General features: G+C 43.3%; 1 protein-coding gene across 10 annotated transcripts in view; it reads right to left on the reverse strand.

Moving 5' to 3' along the window:
• The window catches only part of mef2d (myocyte enhancer factor 2d), a 102,988-nt gene that overhangs the window by 49,993 nt on the left and 31,874 nt on the right, over positions 1-21,121 (reverse strand). For all 10 annotated transcript variants that reach the window (XM_069719899.1, XM_069719897.1, XM_069719902.1 and 7 more), the window contains exons 2-3: positions 13,769-14,214; positions 4,002-4,205 (exon numbers count right to left, since the gene is read on the reverse strand). In XM_069719899.1, the coding sequence (XP_069576000.1) occupies positions 4,002-4,205; positions 13,769-13,822 (258 nt within the window). In that variant the 5' untranslated portion in view covers positions 13,823-14,214. The remainder of the gene's footprint in view (positions 1-4,001; positions 4,206-13,768; positions 14,215-21,121) is intronic.

Raw genomic sequence — 21,121 nt, forward strand, 5'->3', positions numbered from 1 at the left:
GTGGAGCTTGAGCTGATGTGGCCCGGAGCAGCCCAACGCCCTGCCACGACACACACACACACACACACACACACACACACACACACACACACACACACACACACACACACACACACACACACACACACACACACACACACACACACACACACACACGCACAAATATACACATATACAGACACACTTGCATACACTTAAGAGCCATCTGCAGCTGGAGATACAGCCCACAGAAAGGCTTTACTGCTGACACTCTGAGACAGACAGAAAGAGAAGGACGGGGAAAGAAGGGAGAAATTGTCGTGACCGAGTGAATCAGGAGATTAGGAGGAAGAGAAGCCTGGAAGGACTGTAAAAAAGGAAGAGAGAATGTGACAGACAGAGAGGTGGAGGAGAAAAATAGGGCCCCCAAACTCTGCTACCTCTGTCTTACCTTCAGCCCACTCACAGGACGAAACTGCTTCACCAACACTTTCCCTGAGATTTCAGCAATTACTGCACTTATTGGAGCCCATATTGGAGGAAATTCCCCTTAGATGCATTCTGCTTTAGCTGCAAAGACCTCATGCCCCTTTTCAAGTAATAATAACGAAGCCCCATGCGCTCAACTCACGTATTTCAAGAACAAATTTAGATAAAGTCCGATTTGGACATCAATTATTTTGCAATTCAATTTAGTCCTGGTGTGATTCAAGCGCTGAAAGTGTTAGTCTGGCCATGATTAACCTGTTTGTCACTGGAAAAACGAATGAAAAGGAGCTTCTGAGTCCTAATGTGGGATTTACATTCTGCTTTATTTGAAGCACTATGAAAAACAAAGTATAAAGACCCTCAAAAAACGAGGAAAAAAGTTTCCAAACAGGCCGAAGGTGTTTTTATCGTTTATAGTTCTTACTCAAACTATTGAAAAGGGGTTTTTGACGTCTTATAATCAGAGTATACTCAGGGTTGCATTCCGGCTGATACAGTACAAACCTACATTTGAGACTTTTTCGGGGCCCTGGAACTAAAATTAGATGATGGTTCCTGCCAGTAAGTTCCTGGGTTCCTTCAAACGTTCCTGCGGTGGAAAATGGCCATCAGCTGTACTTGAAAGACCTCCAGTCAACAACTTTCGCTGGCGATTGATTTAGCCGGCGATTGATTTAGCCGTTTGTTGATCGCTTCAGAGAACTTGTGAGGAGAAGGATGCCTTAAAGCAGCAGTGAGAGGTCACATGGGCGTCCCAGGGGTTCGCGAGATGAATCAAACAATGTTTGCAGCCTCTGGGTTTCTTCCAATAACGTATCTGATATAACAGCCTGAAAAGGGGGAAATAAAACTCATCATTTGCTGTCAAAGTTCAACACTCCTGGGACGCAGCTCAGTATCGCCTACTTCATAAATACAGTGAATCGAAAAACTAGTGGAGAGCAAAAGGTTGGAAGTAATATTTATTTCTGTAGGATTACTCTCAATTCTTTTCGCAGGTTGTCATTCAGCAGATGATAAAAGCAGTCATGGGGAATCACTCCCATGCAATTCATATTTTCCTGTTCTCAGTTTAGCTCATTGCCAACACAGGGTTTTGTTCCAAAATGATAAGGCCAATTTGACAACATTTCAGGCTGAAAAATTGAAGTTGAAACAAAACGGGTTATGTCAGCGCCCAACCTTAATGGCTTGAATCCATTCTGAAGCCGGTCATCTCGTTTTTCTGAAACCCTCTCTGCTTTGCTGTGAGTGTTTTTGGTTAACATGACTGTAGCCTGATCATTGACCATGACAGTAAAACACGCGGCGGTGACTTTAGGTTGACAGCGTTCATGGTCGACCGACCGCTGAGTCCTGCATCCATGGTGAGAGAAATATTCAAAGCCCGGCAAGATCCGGCTTTAAGTCAGCGCTCCATATGAAGCGTAAGTGCTGTACTGCAGTGTACACGGCTCGCTGAATCATACCTAACCATCTCGTGTTCAATTCATGAGAGGGCCATTATGTATAAAAGGGTCAGCAAGGCATGTGAATGTGCTCTGTGTTCGCCTGACAAGCTCCAGCGAAGCTTTTTCCCCACTGGGAGGAAAGACGTTAGGAAACACATGGATTCCCATTACAAAAACATAAATACCGAGCTCGGTGATTGCCCTCACACCTTCTCTCCTAACCTCATCTCCGACCTCTCCTCTAGTCCGCTTGTAAATTAGCAAACATCATTTCTCTTTGACAGGCTCTTCCTCCTTCTTGTGGCCATTTTGTGTCCGAGGTGGTTTTGCAATTGATCCCAGGCGCCGTCATTTGGCTCGATGCTGTTGTTGTTGTTTTGGAGAGGTCTCTGGGTAACAATGTGGCCGATGCCAGAGGGGTGGGTAAGGGGGTGAGGAGGCGAGGGGTGGATGGAGGCCCAGCTGTCCCTACCTCTGCCCTCGCTGTAAGATAGGTGGCACTGAGCCAGAATCTGGCCTTAAACAACACTGGGATGAACTGGACTCAGTGTTTCTGGACCGGACCGGGACAATCTGGACAGAACCGGGACAATCTGGACAGAACTGGACTAGACTGGAAAGCACTGAACTGGACTAAAATATACTGAAATACTGGGGTCGAGGATTTAAGTGACGTATGTTATAGGACATTAAAAAAAAAAAAAATCGAAGACCTTACTTGAGTACAAATAAATAAAATATCCAAATAAATTAAAAAAAGGTTTTGTTTTTTTTACGATGAATTGATGAATTAAAATACAATGTGTAACAATCTGTAGCTTCTTAATTGCTAATTTATAGCCACTCTATTGCATAATCATTAGATCATTTGAATTTGCTTCCATCGCCAGAAGCTAACATAACCCCCAGAAAACCACTACTTCTTTTATATTTTGCCTTTTCAAGAGGTAAAATAAACAAGATATAACATGTTTTTTTTTTAAAACTTTGGACCGAGTCAGGCTAGCCGTTTCCCCCTGCCTCCAGTGTTTATGCTACGCTAAGGTAATCGCATCCTGGCTCGAGCCCAAAGAGTGATTTCCATCTTGTATTCTACCTCTCGGCAAGAAAGGAAATGTGTTGCCCGATATGCAGCCCCCCCACCCCCCACCCCCCACCCCAGTTCATCCTCTTCCCAACCAGGTCACTGGCCTCTGATTGGACAACTTCCAGGAAGCCGGCGGAGCGGCAGCACCCCAGTGCTGGTGACGCCGGCCTCGTCCAATCAATAACCAATGCAATTTCTCGTTCTTGATTGGAAATGGCAACCTCCTCAAATCCATCTGTACGCATTCGAGGCCGAATCTGAGCCGGAATAAGAGAGTGAGCATCACAAACGCCGGCAGCAACAAAAATTACAGCAGGATGTCTCCGTTTGGTAAAAAGCTCATCGTGAACTGAGTGTTTAGAGTTTGAAGTCTGTGCCTGAGTTACTTTTTCATACTTTTACCTCAATATTCGAAACTTTGCCCACGTTTGATACAAACATTCCACATCGTAACGTTAAATGTATGACAGAAAATACCAAAAAGCATAACAGATTCTCTTCTCAATAAAAGTAAGCTCAAGCTATACAGACCAACACTGCATGTAAGGATCAACTTCAGACTCTTCTGGACCAGAGATGGTAGGAACGGTTAACCAGACCAGACAGCAATGAACTGAACTGGCCTTAATAAACTGGACGAGACTTAATTAAGTCTGAATCTGAGTCTGGAGAGGGCTAGATTAGATTCGTTAAGAATAAATATTAATGATCCCACTGGGGAACAAACTAAGTACCAAGTAGGAGGGAGCATCAACACAGAACAACTTTCTAACGTTCATATACGCAAAAAAGACGGCATCAGTGACAGGAAATGTTTAAAAAGCGTTGATACCAACATAAATAGAGAATCTGACAAGTGGATTTTTTTTTCACGTGAGCGCTAAATCAGGATCAAATCAGTGTCACTTTGTTCTACACCCAGCGAGGGGTATAAAAATACAGTTGTTTCCCGCTGTTACACCCCACTGCCCTTCCCTCCCGTCTCCGCGCTTTACCTCGATGATGTCGGCGTTAGTCCGGCTCTCGTGGGGCTCATTGTACTCGGTGTACTTGAGCAGGACCTTGTCCATGTCGGTGCTGGCGTACTGGAACAGCTTGTTGGAGTGGTTGAAGATAATGAGAGCGATCTCACAGTCGCACAGGACACTCAGCTCGTACGCCTTCTTCATCAGACCGAACTTCCGCTTGGTGAATGTCACCTGGTGGGGGTAGAGGGTGGTGGTGGTGGTGGTGGTGGTGGGGGTGGGGCAGGAGGACGGGGGCAGGAGAGGGAAGGGGGAAAGAAAGAAAATTGGATAAGTGAACCAAGAGAGATTTAATACAATGCAAGTAAATCTTTTATTTCGAATCAATAATAAATGCTGCAAAACACTGAAAAGTCCATATTTTTCTAAAAGAGATTGAAGTGTCATTTTCTTAAGGAGCACTACTCTTTTTAAAAAAAAAAAAAAAAAAAAAAAAAAGTTTAAGTGAATGAAAGTAAAGGAATAATCTCAGCCGTTTAGCTTTTTTTTTTCTCTTGTATTCAGAGAAATATGTCTCAAAATGGCCCGATTGCCCTGAATGTTTCATGATGTGGGCCCCAGAGCTGGGCTGGGCCTCTGGAGACCGAAGGAATTACAGATTTGTTAAAAAACAACAAAAAAAGCTATGTTCATTTTCAGGGGGACACAAATTTCTCTCAAGCTAACAGTTTATAAGTTTATAAGTTTGTAAAATGAGAGACTGATAAGCGTTTCTCTTTCCCTCCACTTCAACCAGACATTAAGGCTTTTTTTCATTTGTTCACTTACTCATTAAAAGTCAAATTCATGCAACTGATGATCATAAACTGAAAGAAGAAACGGGCCAACAGCTGGGATCTGTCCAAAGCAACTCTAACGCTTCCTGATTATCATGTCACGACTTGTTTGTAGAGCTGCAACAATAAATTGATAAATAGAATAATTACAGAGTATTTTGGTCACTGATCGTTTTGAGTAATTTTTCCATGAAAAAGTGCAAAAATTCTCAGATTCAAGCTTCTTAAATGTATATATTTTCTGATTTGTTTTGTTTTTTATTTTGTGTCCAATAAGATCATAAACTGAATATCTATTAATTGTGGACTGTTAGCTGGTACAAAATGAGACATTTTAGGTTACAATGTAGGCTTTGGGAAACACTGGTTTCATCATTGGCTCCAAACAGCAAATTGGTCACTCGCGAAAATAATCAACAGCTCATCCTATGTAATCATTGTTTGCCGCCCTACTTATGTGTTTAAGGAGGATAAAATGACAGGTCATAGTTTTACAGTAAACTCTCTGACCTCTCTGTGACTCTCAATCTCAATCTTGGCAGGGAAGTAAAATAAAAAACATATTTCCCCAAAATGTTAAACTGTTCCCCGAAGGCTGGACTTCATATCATCCAGGACCAGAGACGTTCACTTCTCCTTATCCTCTGTTGAACACAAACCCTCATTTGAGCTTTTTGAGACAAGGCAAGATTTATTACATAAAAGTACGGTGCTTTTAAAGATAGAGACGTTTTTAGGAAAAAGCCTTCTAGTGTCTAAACGCGCTCGCTCTCAAGTACTCAGTTTTTGTATTTTGCGCACACACTGGCTTTCACTTCCCTCCACGCACACGCTCCTCTCGCTGCCGTCACATTCGCTCTCCCCGTCGTTTTCACACTCTGTTATGCTCTTTTCCATGCCCTCTTTCTATGTCACACACTCTCTCTTCCACACTCTCCTTCTGTCACACGTTATTCCCCCTCCCTCCCCACAAACACACACACACACACACACACACACACTCTCGTACAAGCCCCCTCAGTTGTGAACAAGCGGAACAGAACTGGGAGTGTTGCTGAAGCACAGGATCCCTTGTTGTCTGCCGGTTGGCTTTAGAAGCGCTTCCCTGCCACAACCAACTGGTATCCACAATCCAGGGAGATTTGCCTTCGTTTGGATTGAACACACAGGATTGCACGAACACAAACACACCCGGGGAGAAAACAGATTAGCAGAGGAAAAGATTTCAGGTACGAGGGTGCGACAATATCTGGTGTTTGAGATCAGACGAGTGGAAGTTAAAGTATGTGCGAACACAGGCGGTGCAAAAGGAGCCGAGAGGTTTGAAGCATGCCGCACGTCAGGGCACACCCACGAGTGACATCAACACATTTTCCATAAGACGTAAACCAGTGAACCTGCCAATCTCTGATTGGAGTTGTGACCTGAAGTTGCAACAGTTTTCTGCACTACTTTATTTGATCCAAAACTTTTTTTCTTTTTTTTTCTTTTTTTTTTTTTTTTACCTTAAATGGTCTTTAAACATGTAATACTTGTTGTTCTAAGAAAGTTCTTTGTTTTGGAAAGTGTGCAAGTCAGATATTTTTTTTTTTTAAGTATGACATTTCTGGTTCGGAGCAAAAATATTTAAACATTTTATTTATTTCATAATTAGATGAATTTGTGAGTTTTAAAGGATCCATTCTATTAACATTGTGACGTTTCCTATGGTGCCACCATGATGCTGACATTTCTGATATTAACTACTGTTGAATGGATTACAGTCAACAGGATAAATTCGACTGACTTTGAAGGTCCTCTGACTTTTTATCCAGCACCTTTATCAAAATATCATTGTCCAATACTTTGTGAGAAAACCTTCAAAAACTAATCACATGCCCACCATACTTAACTGTAATTTGTGTTGTGTAGCATGCTGATAATGCGACGGACGTTGGTGCTACTTTGGATCAGCCAGAGGTCTCTAAACTGCTTTGTTGTTGTTTGGTTGTAATCTTAACCCTAAACTTGCCCCAGCCACACTGTAACAACCAATCACAGGCAGCACGTCCCTGCTGCTGATCCAATCTTGCACCAGCTTATCCCTAAACATCTCACGCCCTCATTAACCTGACCAACCCAAGCAACGAAGGTAAAAAGTACTAACCAATCAGAGTGAAAGTAGCGGTGGATGTTAGAGGAATACAGATGGGGAAATAAATAATGCGCTAACACTAATATTGAGTAATGTGTAGGCCTACTAATTAGATTTGTCCTTAAGTTTAAAAGTGAAATACTTTTTTATGTATTTCAGACATTACACATACAAACACGTAAGCAATATTTTCACGTTGATTAAGTTGAGAGAAGTAAAACAGAGTTTAGAGGCCGGTGAGGTGTTTCTATTTATGGTTAATTATGCTATACTGTCGTAATACTGTCAGCAAATGACTGTATTACTGATATACTGATATTTCTCCTGGTGTTTACCTGCCTTGATACGGACCGTAATTCTCTGGCTTGCACGGTTGCTGGCAGCGCAGTTCTGAACTGAAACTGTAATTGACATGAATTGAATAAGGAAAGAAAAGATAGAGAGGCGGAGATAAGATAGAGACATTGAGGATGAAAGCAAGAAGAGCAGCCATGGGAGACCTCCAATCTCTCCATCTTTTCGCTCCCGAGATCACTCCACCTCTCCTCTGTCTTCCTCCTTTCTGCTCCGCCAGCCGGCATCTTTAAGCCTCGCTCATCCCTCCTTCTCCCTCTCTCAATTTCTCACCCTCCTTTTCTCTTCCTCTCTTCTCTCTCGCTTCTTTTTTCCACATCCCCCCCACCCCCCTCTCCTCCTCCCTTTCGCGCTCGCTCACTCATTGCTTCCTGCTGCCACAAATCAAATTATATCGGGGTCGTATCCATGGGCAACCGACTCCCCCTCCCGCGTCCCCTCCACCCCCCATTTCCCACCTCATCACCCACGGCTACCATCATCTTACCTCCCTCGCCCCCCCCCCCTGCCGCCCCATCTTTATCTCTCTGCCTATCTACATATCTTTCCCCCCTCCTCTTCCTCTCTCACACACACGCGCACACACACACACACACACACACACACACACACACACACACACACAGAATGAGCAGATAAATTATGTGGCGATGTTGGAAAGGGAGGAAATTACGGCCGTGCAGGATGACAAGACCGGTTGGTGATGAAGAGACAAGCCAGGGCAAACAACAACAACTGCTCTCCTAACAAATTATAAGGTCAACCAGCAGCACCGAAAACAAACAAAATTAGTCTCAACATCCCAACAAAACCAGTTTTTCTTTCTTCTTCTTTTTTTCTTTTTTTTTTAACTTAAAAAAAAGTGGGTGGCGGGGAAATGACTTTGGGTCTGAGCATCAATCCCGATGTTTACCACAAAGCATAAACAAGATGGAGGTAATTGACATTAAGAGCGGAATTGCCGGGTAACCAATGGCAACTGAAGAATAAGACATCCTCAGTGAAGAGGGAGGAAGAGAGAGAGAGAGAGAGAGAGAGAGAGAGAGAGAGAGAGAGAGAGAGAGAGAGAGAGAGAAAGAAAGAAAGAAAGGAAGAAAGAAAGAAAGAAAAGGGGGCGAGTGATTTTATTTGCGTGCATGTGTGTGTGTGTGTGTGTGTGTGTGTGTGTGTGTGTGTGTGTGTCTTGACGTGGTTGTCCTCTCGCTGTTTCCTGTAGCCAAAGCTTCTCTTTACTTTGCTACCGTACAGGCTCGCTCACACAATCGGGTCTGAACAGTTAAAACGAGACACCGAATATTGCCACACTGGTATCAGTTTTCAAGTATCAATAACAAAGATACCTTTTTTTTTTAGAAGTGGCTGCTACATCAGCCTTACTTTTCTGTGTAATGTAACACAAGTAAAACTGCTTCGACTGGTTTGCCATGTGGGGAGTGTTGAGTTACAAAGGGAATTTTTTTTCCCAGCTGTAAATTGCCTTTTCACCATTTTCTTTTAATGACATCCTCAACACGGGGGGTTGCATGGTGGGAGAGGTTATTTCAGGCACCCTGACTCTCAGAAATAAAAATCCGCTGTCACCTGGTATTCCTGTTGGTTGGAAGGCCTCGAAAAGTCTCCAGATGAAGTTATCAGTACAGAAAAATGAAGAAACAGCATCAGAAATCTTCTGGTTCTGTGATAAAACGTCAAAGGTATAACCCTCTGGACAAAAAAACTGAAGGAGATACGGCAACTTCAAAAAGTGCATTTCAGTACGAGACATCCAAGAGCTTAAAAAATTCTGGTGTGTGCATCGCTCACGGCAGACATAAACGAAATACCACACTTTGTGGAAAACCAATTTGACAATCTGGAGCTTAAATCAGTTCATGCTCAAATTCTGGGTCATTTTTGAATGAATTTCGCAACCTCACAGTTGTAAAAGGGGGAGCGCCTCTGATTTTAATACTATAGCATTAAAATGTATTAATGGGATTTTGGGGGATAAAGTTTGTGATAGTTTGGACAGAAATCCAAGAAGATTTAGACACCCTTTATTTTTTGTTATTGTTTTTTATTTTTGTTTGAGTTTTTGTTTTGTATTGTTGTTGACTGCATTAGAAACGCACCAAGGTTGATATTAATGGTTCAAATTCCACCTTGGCCTGTTGATGGTGATTCAACTTTTAGTGAAGTTGAAACGTTTGGAGAAATTGAAAAAAATTTACATACACTACACATTACAGGAAGATATTTAATATCACTGCAGACCCCCTTGAAAACACGTATATCTACTATCCAAAGAATGTCTGTGGAAATTTTGGTTGCATTTCAATGAACATTTGTGGACGGTGGAGTTATAGGTTGCAGTGAGCCAAAGATTTCTCACAATGAAGACTCACTCCTGGGAAGATTGGTGGTGCAGCAGTTAGAAATGCTGCCTCTCAGCTGGAAGGTTGGGGGTTTGAGCCCTTCCTTTGACATGACTTTTAAAACAAATCATTCTATGGCATGTCGTCCAAATTATGAAAAAAAAAAAAAAAAGTCATGCTATAGCAAAATGTGACCCAAAAGTCATTTTTGGGAAACTTTTTGACATGACCTTGGTATGACTTTTTTTTTTTTATCACATTTTAGACAACATGCTATAGTATGACTTTTGGGTCACTTTTTGGCCGGCACGCCACGGGCACACCGATTGACGAAAACGAATTCTTATGATAACTTTTAATTCCAAACATGTTAAGAGTGCACAGACTAAATTTCAAGTCGGTCAGACAAAATCTGTCGGAGGAGTTCATTGAAGTACAACATGTGAATCGCCAAAAATGGCGACTAAATTCGAAATGGTGGACCTCCTGTTGAGTTGACGTGCATTGGAAGTTTTTTCGTACATCTCGGTGTGATACACATGTCCACCAAATTTCGCACATGTAGGTAAATGTAGCCGGTGGGCCATCTGTTTAGGGGGCGCTAGCGAGTCATTAGGCCACGGCCACATGTGACTCCACTAAAATACAAAATTTTTCGTCGGGACAGACGCGTGTACCAACTTTCAGGAGTTTTTGAGTATGATAAAGTCACCAAAAATGCAGTTGTTTACGAATAATAATAATAATCGCTTGAATAACAATAGGGCTTTCGCACCATCGGTGCTGGGGCCCTAATTAAAATCAATCTTTATATTCTTGAAATCAGAAGCAAAACTCTGCACCATAGTTAGGGAATTGACCCCAAAACTGAACCAGAATTTGAATCTAAATATTTGAGAATAAGTAATAACCAGTGCATATTTTATTTAGTTGTTTTAATGAACACCGGCAGCTTGACGAGGTGCTGACGGTTTAATTCTCCACTGAACGCTGAACATTTGGCGATTTTTTTTTTTTCTTTACGGTCAGCGAGAGTTGAAAAATATTAACGACGTGCTTATAGCTGTCGCCAATCGTCCAATCACAGTGAAGGAGGGGGCGGGACAAACGCAGTTCACCACCCGACACTGGTCGCTGATTGGTCCACCCTTCAGACTGGCTGTGCAAACGCTAATACGAGCCGAGTTCCCAGACTGTATTCAGTCAGTCGGCACAGCCAGGCAAGTGTTATTGGATATTTTGTACCGAAATGCTTCCCAGGAGTTTTAGTCTACTTCTCCGTTTCCCTTTTTATGCCCACATGCTTGTTAGTTTGAATTTCTTTCCCCAAAACAACCCGATATTTCACATACTTCTTGGATTATGCTGGACTTTCTACAACTTGGCATCAATGTGGTTACTGATTCAGGATTCTTTGATTTCTGAAAGGAAATCTTTCTTCTCCTCGCATCGTCCTTCTAAAAAACAAAAAGTTGACTCTGATATCTTCGATACGACCAACACCATCCAGAAATAAAAATAAAAATCCATCGGAGCCTTCCAACACTACCCGTCCTGTTCTCTACTGCTTTCACCGGGTGTTTTTGTCTCCGAATAAGAAACGTGGTATTTGAGATGCTGTCATGTTTCCAGCCGTGGCCCACTCTCTGAATGCTGTTTATTTTGCGGAGCTTATGGCAGCATCTCTGAATCAACATGTAGGAGGGTGACGGGCTCCATGTACTCCAAAATTCATTTGATTTCCTTTCAGAGGCTGCACTGTTCATTAGCTGAAGCAACACAGAGTAAAAGCATGTAAAAACCACTTTAATTATCCACCAGGCTCAATCCCCCGTAAACTTCACGCGCCGAACGTTGCTGATGCCGAATCCTGTTTTGCTTTGAGTGAGAACATCAGTTAAAAAAAAAAAGTAAATACCGAGTGCGGTTTTGAGTTCAATACAGGTGTCAAAAATGTCACCACGCCTAGCGGTGATTTGGAAACCATTTTCTGCCGGTTAACTGTCTGATCGTGGTCGATGAGTGATCTTTGACTGACATTGTGACCGTGTATTTCCACCGAGGGCGTCGCCTTATTGACAAACTGTACGACACCTGATACAAACCCAGGCTCCATTAACCAGAGCTCGCCCGACCAGGAATAGCTACAAACCCCCCCCCCCCCCTTCCACGCCACCCTCCGTCCCCCCTCCTCCTCCTTTATGTTCAATTGTGAACTGATGAATAACAAGCCATCATACTTCGCTGACCCCCCGCGGGCGCCGTTTCCTCTCCTTTAGAGAAACAGAACCTGCTCAGATTGATGAGGAGAAAACCGAGGATGATTTTCCAAACCCTACGGCCACCAAGCGCTCACACCACTCAGGTCTTATTCAGCCCGGCACCTTGTTTCTCTTCCTACCGCCGTCTCTCTCCCGTCTTGTTTTTCCTTCTCTCGCTCGGCTTTTGAAGGTGGGCACGTCAAATCCATTACTCAATCTGCTCAATGGAGCGAAGCCCATTTACCAGTTGACTCATTTTAGATGGATCATTTACCCTTTCATCCTCTCTGACAATGCCACTGATGCAACCATAGGCACTGGGGCTGTTTTTTTTTTGTTTGGGTGTGTGTGTGTGTGGGGGGGGTGGTATCATACTTTCTTGCTCTTTTTCCAATGGTGGGGGTGGAGGGGGGGTGGAGGGGAGGCTCTGAGAAAACCCCATGATGGCTCCGCAGAGTCATATGAGCTTCATAAAACACAATGCCGTTGTATTGTTGTGTTGTGAAAGTGCTCAGAGAACAGCTACTGTGTTGTTTATGCTACATGTGAAAACAGGGAGGATCCCTGTGGGAATTTGATATCGCATGAATTAAAAGTTCACACCGTGTTCACAGTACAGAGAAGTTTTTGCATCTGTTGTCGGGTTTGACATTCCACCCCTGGCCGGGTGAATGCATGCCTTCTACTGGGAGAGCAAGCTCACTGGAGACATCCACTGGTGAACTTCAAGTTTAGCCCGATGCTAACTTAAATGGAAATAAAGTCATTCTGTTATGCAGCTCTTCACGACTTTCCACACTATCAGACCAAAAAAAAAAAAAAAAACTCAAATTTTGATGGTGAAAGGTGTCATTTCGTGGGGTTTTATTTAATTTATTCATTGTTTTAGAGCTACACTAGTGGTTGGCTATTGAGGAGTAATTACTATCACTGGTAGGATTGAAGTTTTCTGTCACCACAATAGAATTAAATCGTGGAGGAGTGAAAAGTGATTGTTCCTGTCTTACAGCTAAGCAGGAAGGATGAGAGGAAAACGGAGAGATCAAGCCAGTAAAACGATACAACAGCTGGCTACTTACGAGTAGTTTAATGCTCCAGAGTGGATCATGCTGTTTGAATTTAGAAATTAAAACAAATATTTGTGTATTTGTAAATCTCGTTTCTGCTGATATGATACACGGAGAGCACAAGAAACTGCGATGGGCAGCTTGTGTTTTCCACAACTTTCGATCAGTAGCGGGGATTGTTGAAAGTAAATATGATGAAATAATGAGTGAAATCTTCCCATCGTCGCTTCAGCCAGCTCACATGCAGCCTTTTTTTTTTTTTATATTAGCAGAATAAATCCCACACGGTGATATGATAAATCAAAACGGAGGTATCTATTGACTTTAAACTCCCGTGCCAAGAATAAATCCAGCTCTGCACACAGAAATGCTGACTTAGCCCTTGTTAGCGATGTTATTTAAGAACAGTATGTTCATGTGAAAGGTGAAACTTATATTTATACAGGATTGAACTGATGTGCATTTGAATGATTGCAACAACCAAAAATTACGACGTATGTATAATTACTTTAAACAACAGAATTTTCAAAAGTGTATACGTGACATGATACTGCTGGATGTCAATAAATGATTATATCAAATGATTAACCAGTCCTATATATGTATGTATGTTCATCCTTACCGACCATATCAGTTGGTGTTTCCTTGCTACTTTCATTATTTAATTCGTCTCCTTTACCTCCAATAAGTTGCTTAATTTTGTGAAAGTATGATTCAGCTGAAAGTGCGATCAATCAGAAGTTCATACGAATTCAACTAGTGTTGGGTTGGCTCGTGTTGTTGGTTCTGACCTGTCTGTTGCGTTCGTCGGTGATCCTCTGAATCTGGATCTTTTTCCTCCCCATGGTTCTGGTGTTGCAGTGGGAGGAGATGGGGGGAGTGGCAAGGTCTGAGGTCACAGATGGCTGTCGTTGTATCTCTTCCTCTTTAAGTTTTCAGTCACTTTCAGGTTCGCCCTCTCTGTGCAACACTGACTCTGTTTGAAGCACCCGGGCAGCGAAAATAGGTTGAAAAAAAAAAAAAGAAAAGAAAAGAAAAAAAAAAAAAAAAAAAAAAAAAAAAAAGAAGAAAGATTTTAAATGAAAAAAAAAAAAAAGAGGGAGAAGGAGGAGAGGAAGAACGGGGTTCTGTGTGCAACACCGTCTTCAGATCATGGTCCTGTTTCTGGGGGCAGGTCATCCACACTCAGGCTGAACTGGGATCTTCTGCCCTCCCCTTCACCTCAGCTGGGCAGCTCCTGGAAAACAACACAGAGGCATTCATCAGACGGGGAGAGAGAGACTCTGAAAAGGGCAGAGAGGCTTTGTTTGTATACTGTGACCCAATTTAGCTTCTCCAAACACTGTGTTTGCCTTGACCGAACATATACGAGGGAATAAATGATGCAGCAATGCATTTGAGGCGCCATCAAATCAGAAGCACATTTGGATGAACCCGAAGAGGGAGGAGTAAGGGGGAGGGGGGGGGGTGTTTGTGGCGCTACATGCAGAGCAAGAGGCCCTCAGGGGCCCGCGAGGAGGGAGGCTGTGCTGTGTCAGCTTCATTAGAGGCATCACCGCCACATCACTGATCTGCTGGTCGCCCACGGCAACCGGCTGCCCGGCCTCGGCCGCCCTAACACGCCGAATGTGATTCCCCCAATCGGAGGCACAACAGAGAGCAGCCACGGTGTCTGCGCATTCTACATATTTTACTTTTTCAAAAACAATTGTGTTGCACTGCGATATTTCCTCTACAGGAATCTGCGTTTAACAGCATCTGTGTCAATTGTGAGCAGGCAGGACGACAATCAGCCGTACACGTACGGAAATTATTCTCATCTTTATATGATCATTAGGACCGAGAGGCAATTTTCAGCACTCTTAGATTTTCCAGACTCTGAGGAAGAGATACCTCACATGTCCACAAAGCGGGATGAGTCGGCAGATTTTCCACCGGTGACACTCGGTATTTAAAGAGGGCTGGCCAACGCAGTTTTCTGTCCAGTAATATCATTATGCCTTATTACCTAAACAGAGCGCTGACCTAATTCCGCGCAACACAGAGAGAAATGAAGAGTGTAAAAATGTGTGTCTAATGCAGTCATCCATCTAACTAACCGTGAAATAAGGGTGGTCTGCGATACGCCACGGTGCCTGATCAGAAACAGAGGACGGGGTTCATTATGAATTCAGAATTTCAAAAAAGAGCAAGACAGAAAGTAGAAAAGCCCCCAGTCTTTCTGCAAATTCATGCAAACTCATGAATGAATGAGACGGCAGGAGCCCAGGAACGGCAACAGAGGCGAGGACCGTTTTAGGCCCCGTTACTACTATTTGTGGTTCAGCTTTTAAAAATAGCGCTCTATATATATACATACAGACTGTGTTTACACACAGCACAGCGTGCGCGCACACACACACACACACACACACACACACACACACACACACACACACACACACACACAGACAGTGGTAGCCAAGTGGCAGCATTACAGAGCTGAAGCATCTGGAAAGCCTTGAGTATACAGACACGACACCAGCTCCTCTGCATTGTTTGCATTCCCTCTACCTGGGAGAGCGGCGGCGGGAGAACGCCCTCTATTTACCTCCATTCTTACGAAACAAAGGACGTGAAATAGTCTGTCATGAGACTGACGTTCCTTTTGTGCCGCTGTGGGCGCTGCATGCTCGTTTAGTGAGGATGCAATTGGCTTAGCTTTGGCAATGAGTTGCTTATGAATTATGCACTGATGGGAGAGAGAGTGTGGGGGGGGTTGAAGGAAGAGGGTGTTATGAGTGTCATAATTGCTTTGTAAAAAGGCTCGATGGAGAACTGGAGGCTGCCTGAGCCTGGTTTTCTACATGGAGCAATCTACTGTGTGCGCTGCGGGAACTGAATGTACGGTATTGGCAACATCTTTCACGTATTTTGGTTCCAGCCCCTTCAGCACAACAATTTTCCCCCAAAAAATCTATCTCTAGCTCCTCTAATTCTGCTCATCTTCTTCTTCTTCTTCTTCTTCTCTTATTTGACTGGCAGGAATTGAATAGAAAAGACCAGTGAGGGATAATGAATTCTACCTGGATCACCTCATTAGTGTACTTCTGGGAAGAGTAGGTGTTTCTGATGTGTCGTACATTCATTCATATTTGAACAAAATAATAACGAGGTGTGCACTCATATTCTCTCGTAGCCTTTGTTAGCCACGGAACAAGCATGGGGTGGGGGGGGGGACTCGCTCCAGTTGCAGTGAAGTTCAAAGGCAGCGAACTGAGGGATTTTGTCTTTGGGCTGTGGGCTGATCACACATGAAAAGGCTGCTTTATCTGCCCAGGGTGGTCAAGTCCCGACCTTTTACCCTTCATGCTGCTGCGGCTCGCTTCCCATGTCTGATGTCAGGCAGAATCTCTGCTCTCACATGGGAAGCGGGAGGGCCTGGAGTGTGTCTGCTGCCTCGCTGAGCAGGCGAGAGCGATAGAGAGAGGATCTGGACAATGAACAGATAAACGCTGATAATTAGGAATCTATGGTGGACCCAGATTAGGACCCTGGGGAACGCCTAAATGCATTTAAATGGTTTTATTTCTCAAAAGGCTATAATTGTAAAATAATAATAATAATAATAATTGTACATTTTATAGCAGCTGGAGTTAAGAAATTGAAGTTAAAGGAATACAGAACTTTTGAGGAAATTGAACAAACATGAAAAGTACAGCTGCTACATGCACTAAACTTCTCCAGTTCCTAAGTACAGCTGCTAGAATATTACAGGCTGTCAGTGTTTGATGAAAAATTCATCATCCCTGCGGACACACTGGGCAACTCGATGTTGATAAAGCTCTGTGATGCCTCTTACCCTTCTAATGTGAGATGTTTTCACGCACATTTGTATCTAAAAACATCTAAAATATGTAGACATCTATCTTGTAGTGCTCTCTATATAACCTGACAATGCAATGAAGAATTAAATCTACTCAAACGGACTGTCGCACAAATAAAAGAATCGGCAAAATGTGAAGCAGATAGTGCATGTTGGGATTAAGTAATGCAAAATAATAGCATTAAACCAATTTACAGAGCATGGACATTAACATCGTCGCACAGAAACGGTGTAAAAAAAGAAAAATACTATTACTGTACAAAATGTGTCCACTAAGCTTTAGAGGGGACACGTCAGGTCATAGCTTTGGGGCAGCCGGCAACAAAGATTAGTCCATATTAGAACAGTTTGAAAAATGTTGCATCGCATCATTATCCCTAACATCTGTTGTTGTGTACGTTAAGCATTTCAAAGCTTCAATCTTCTAGTCCAGAGATGTGGGTGGAAAGCGACGAGCTGCGAGGGTAATATTGTGATTTTACCATTTATTTATGAGGAGGAAGTAGACAAGGATGTTCTACTTCTCCAATAACTTGCTTTACAGTTAGTTGCAGCTGGAAGCTCCCCGCCACGACCCAAATCCTCTACAGTCGGACAACGGGCGGGAAAGCGTCCTCTGGGCAATCAAGGGTTAAGTGACTTGCTAAAGGGCACGTCATCCAGATTTTCCCAGCCAGTCGAGGTTGGTGAACTGCTGACCTTCCTCCTGACAACCTGCCTTACCGTCCCCCCGGCTAACGCTGGCCTCGATATTACTGATACATCGCCACCAATGTTTCTGCTCTGGGCTGAATGTGTCAGCACCTGCAGGGGAGGAGCACGGGGCTGTGACTGAGTCATGACACACACACACACACACACACACACACACACACACACACACACACACACACACACACACACACACACACACACACACACACACACACACACACACACACACAAACAAACAAAAACACACTTGCATGCCACAGAATACCGAAGGAGAACCGGGTGTTTGGGTTAGACGTGATCTGCGTCAATATGGCATCACAGCTTTCACAGGGGAAGCTGTGATGTAAGCAGATGACGATGAGGCCATGTGAGTGCACGCTAGAGCCGAGTTGATTATAGGTCAGTAATATGTGATAATAAAGCAGAACTCTGAAATAGGCTCAAATTCAAATGAAAAATATGTTTTATTGATTATTGATATATTGCTATGGATCTATGGCAGAGCGTTTATTTCCCATCTTGAGCACTCATTTTTTTTTACTCATTTCTTTTGGTGAGTGCCAAATTGGCACCATTAAAAATATCTTCCATAAGCAGTTTTCATTTGCAATGTACAGACAACTTTCCCAGGATTATTTTGATACTGAAGAAAACTTCAAATATGATGATTCTTATGAAACTTCTGCAGTTATGAGTGCCATTTTGTTATGATTTCCAAGCTGACTAAGGGTTCCTTATTTATTTATGTTGGACCAAAAAAAAACCAACATATTAGTCGTTATATTAAAATAATTTTTCGTCATTTTAGAGGAGCGTTTATCAGTGTGCCCATATGATATGTGTCTAATGGAAGACTGAAGCATCAATATATAGTGGTCAGGCCTGAGCATGTGTGTCTGTTCTTCCTGCGTGTCCATCCTTTACTGCCCTGGCGTGTTAAGTGGCGCTGGAGCAGCCTGGAGCAGAGAGATAACAGTCAGCGGTAGGGGGCTGATAGTCGAGGGGAGGGAGGGGAGGAGGGGGGAAGAGGGTGGAGGAAGGGGGATGAGGCGGAGGGGGAGGGGGGATGGTTCCGGGCAGCTGGAGCCATGCCAGAGGACTACTGAGAAATCATTCACTTTTCCCACTCGGCACCGACATCCGCCGACCAGGGACGGGCACGTCAAGCAAAAAATACTCTTCGAAATGCGCTCGTAACCATTTGATTTTTAATCAAATATTGAATATCGAAATATTGATGTCTTGTGCACGTTTCCCCGCGTTCGCACCGGGGACGTCTAATAGCGGCACAGCTTTACCTGCAGAGCTCCGGACCCCTGGAAGCAGCGTGTTCTTCTTCTCCTTATGTTATTATAACGGCGGCTGGCGGGCGGCTTTTACGCGCATTAGCGCCACCTTCTGACGGGAGTGACGCATGACAACCAGGCGCTGGTAACAACAGGGGACATAAGGAAGAACGATAGTCGCGTACACTGATCGATTTTTGGGATTATAATGACTATTTGAATATTTGAAAATGGTGCCCCCTCCCTACTGCAGTGCTGTCTATATACGAGCCCAAACTTTGATTACGCCAACTTCTTTCTCGACAGGTTAATGGATTCAAAATCTGGCAATGTCATGAGAACTGTCTGAAACACAAGTGTATGCATGTGCCAGTTGTGGTGAGGCAAGTGATTTTTTTTTTTTTTTAATATCCAGTCTGGGTGTAAAGATTAGCGGATGAGAAAATTGATTTAATTCAGAGACAGACGTATCGCAATAAACGGATCGGGACCAAATTCAGTACAAAACGGCCAAATATCATTAAGTTATCAAAACAAGTAGCTCAACACTTCAGTACTAAATACTAACACTGCTGCTGCCAACAACTTCCACAGCACACTGTCTCTGGGTCTGTTCAAAGGAAATTACTGAAGCAACAAACTCTCTTATTATGCACCCATTAAAACTCGTAAAAAAAACAAAACAAAAAAAACTGAACCTGAACCGAAGCACACAATCATCAGCCAGCGGCATTTAAGTGAAGAACGCATCCTCCAAAAAAAGTTGCCCTGTGAATCACCGGCCATAGTTTACTAATGCTGACGTGGTAGTTGGCTCTTTCGGGGGGCACGTGGCTTCTGGCTAATCCAACACAGTGAGGGAATATTGATTGTTTTCAAGCTACTGCCAGTAAATGCTCATGTATTTTAATGTTAAGTACAAGTAAAAGTTAAGAAAGGCATGAAATCTGATCAAATTGAACTGAATTAAATTGTACAGCTTCCACTTCGCATCACATTTCGTCTGTGTAACGTCAGGATGGCGTGGTAGACCACGTATCTAAGGACATATTGAAATACCATATCTCCTCTTTTTTTTTTTGTGACAGTTGTATGCTCCATCGCCGTCATGTTATGTTTTGGATATTCTTGAAGCCAAAAATTGCTTCTACAAGCAACTTCTGTTTCATTAAAGCAAACCAAATTTGAATCTAAAGTGTCTCCGTCAATCCAGGAAATATGCATAGAAAAATATTAGCAATAGCGCAACATAATGGGGAGGAACCCAAACCAGCTTTTTTTTGCTATCGCATGTTGCACACGGCGCTCGAAAGCAAACTGGTCTGGAGAGTCCAATTAGTTGCACAGATTGTATCAAAGTTGCATTCAAACATATGAGAAATGTTAGCAGGCCCTGCCGGCAACACAGAGGTCACCCGGAGATCTGCGGAGAAGTCGAGGGCTTCGGGTTTCAAGAAGAGGGCGGTCAGCCTGGATGCAGCTGCCGGAGTCGTGACCCCTGGAGCAGGCTGTGAAAATGACTGATCTGTCCCTCAGTTTGAGGTCGGCGCCGATCGATACCTCACCAATATTCATTCATCACTCAGTGTTCGCTCACACTGGCCCGACGTGACCAACGAAAACGCAAGAAGACAAAAAGGACGCCATCAGACGCTCCGTGCATTTGGGAATCACACGAAATCAAGTCAGTAAGTGTCTGAGGTTGTCGTGGCGATGTTTTTTTATTTTTTTTATTTGACCAACGACAGAAAAGCTGGGGAAGACCTGAGGAGTGATCTAATGGGAACAAACTTTCCAGCCTCTTTAAAAAGCACAAGATGCTGCAGCTGGAATGTACACCGCACATCCTCGTTTGCATGATCTTATATGCTCGAAAGACTGAGGATTTAATCACTTAATAGATAAACAGAAAATGTATTTAACCACTTTTAATAACCGACAAACTGTTTCTCTTAGTTTTGATTAAAGTATTAAAACATTCACGGGCTCAAGTTTGGGTTTCGACTGCTGGTAAGACAAAACAAGGTTTTTGGTTATCGTGCTGCATTTCCTCCGAAAGCCCACTTATAAAACGGACCTCTCCATCTTTTTCCTCTGTTCTTCGCGCGTCCTTAAACTTTATGAAAGTGCTTCTCTAAATTGCAGGAATGCTCCAGCCGCAAATATCTGCGCATAAAATCTACTGTCAACATTAGAGGCATTAAGGTTCATTCACAGCTCGCCAGCTTCAAGATGCATTACAATCACGAATTGGTGATTTGTAAGGGAGGGGGATGATG

This window comes from Brachyistius frenatus, unplaced genomic scaffold (assembly GCF_029030835.1).
Source record: "Brachyistius frenatus isolate BFR_SWC_R1_liver_20210118 unplaced genomic scaffold, ASM2903083v1 Contig_227, whole genome shotgun sequence".
NCBI lineage: Eukaryota > Metazoa > Chordata > Actinopteri > Embiotocidae > Brachyistius > Brachyistius frenatus.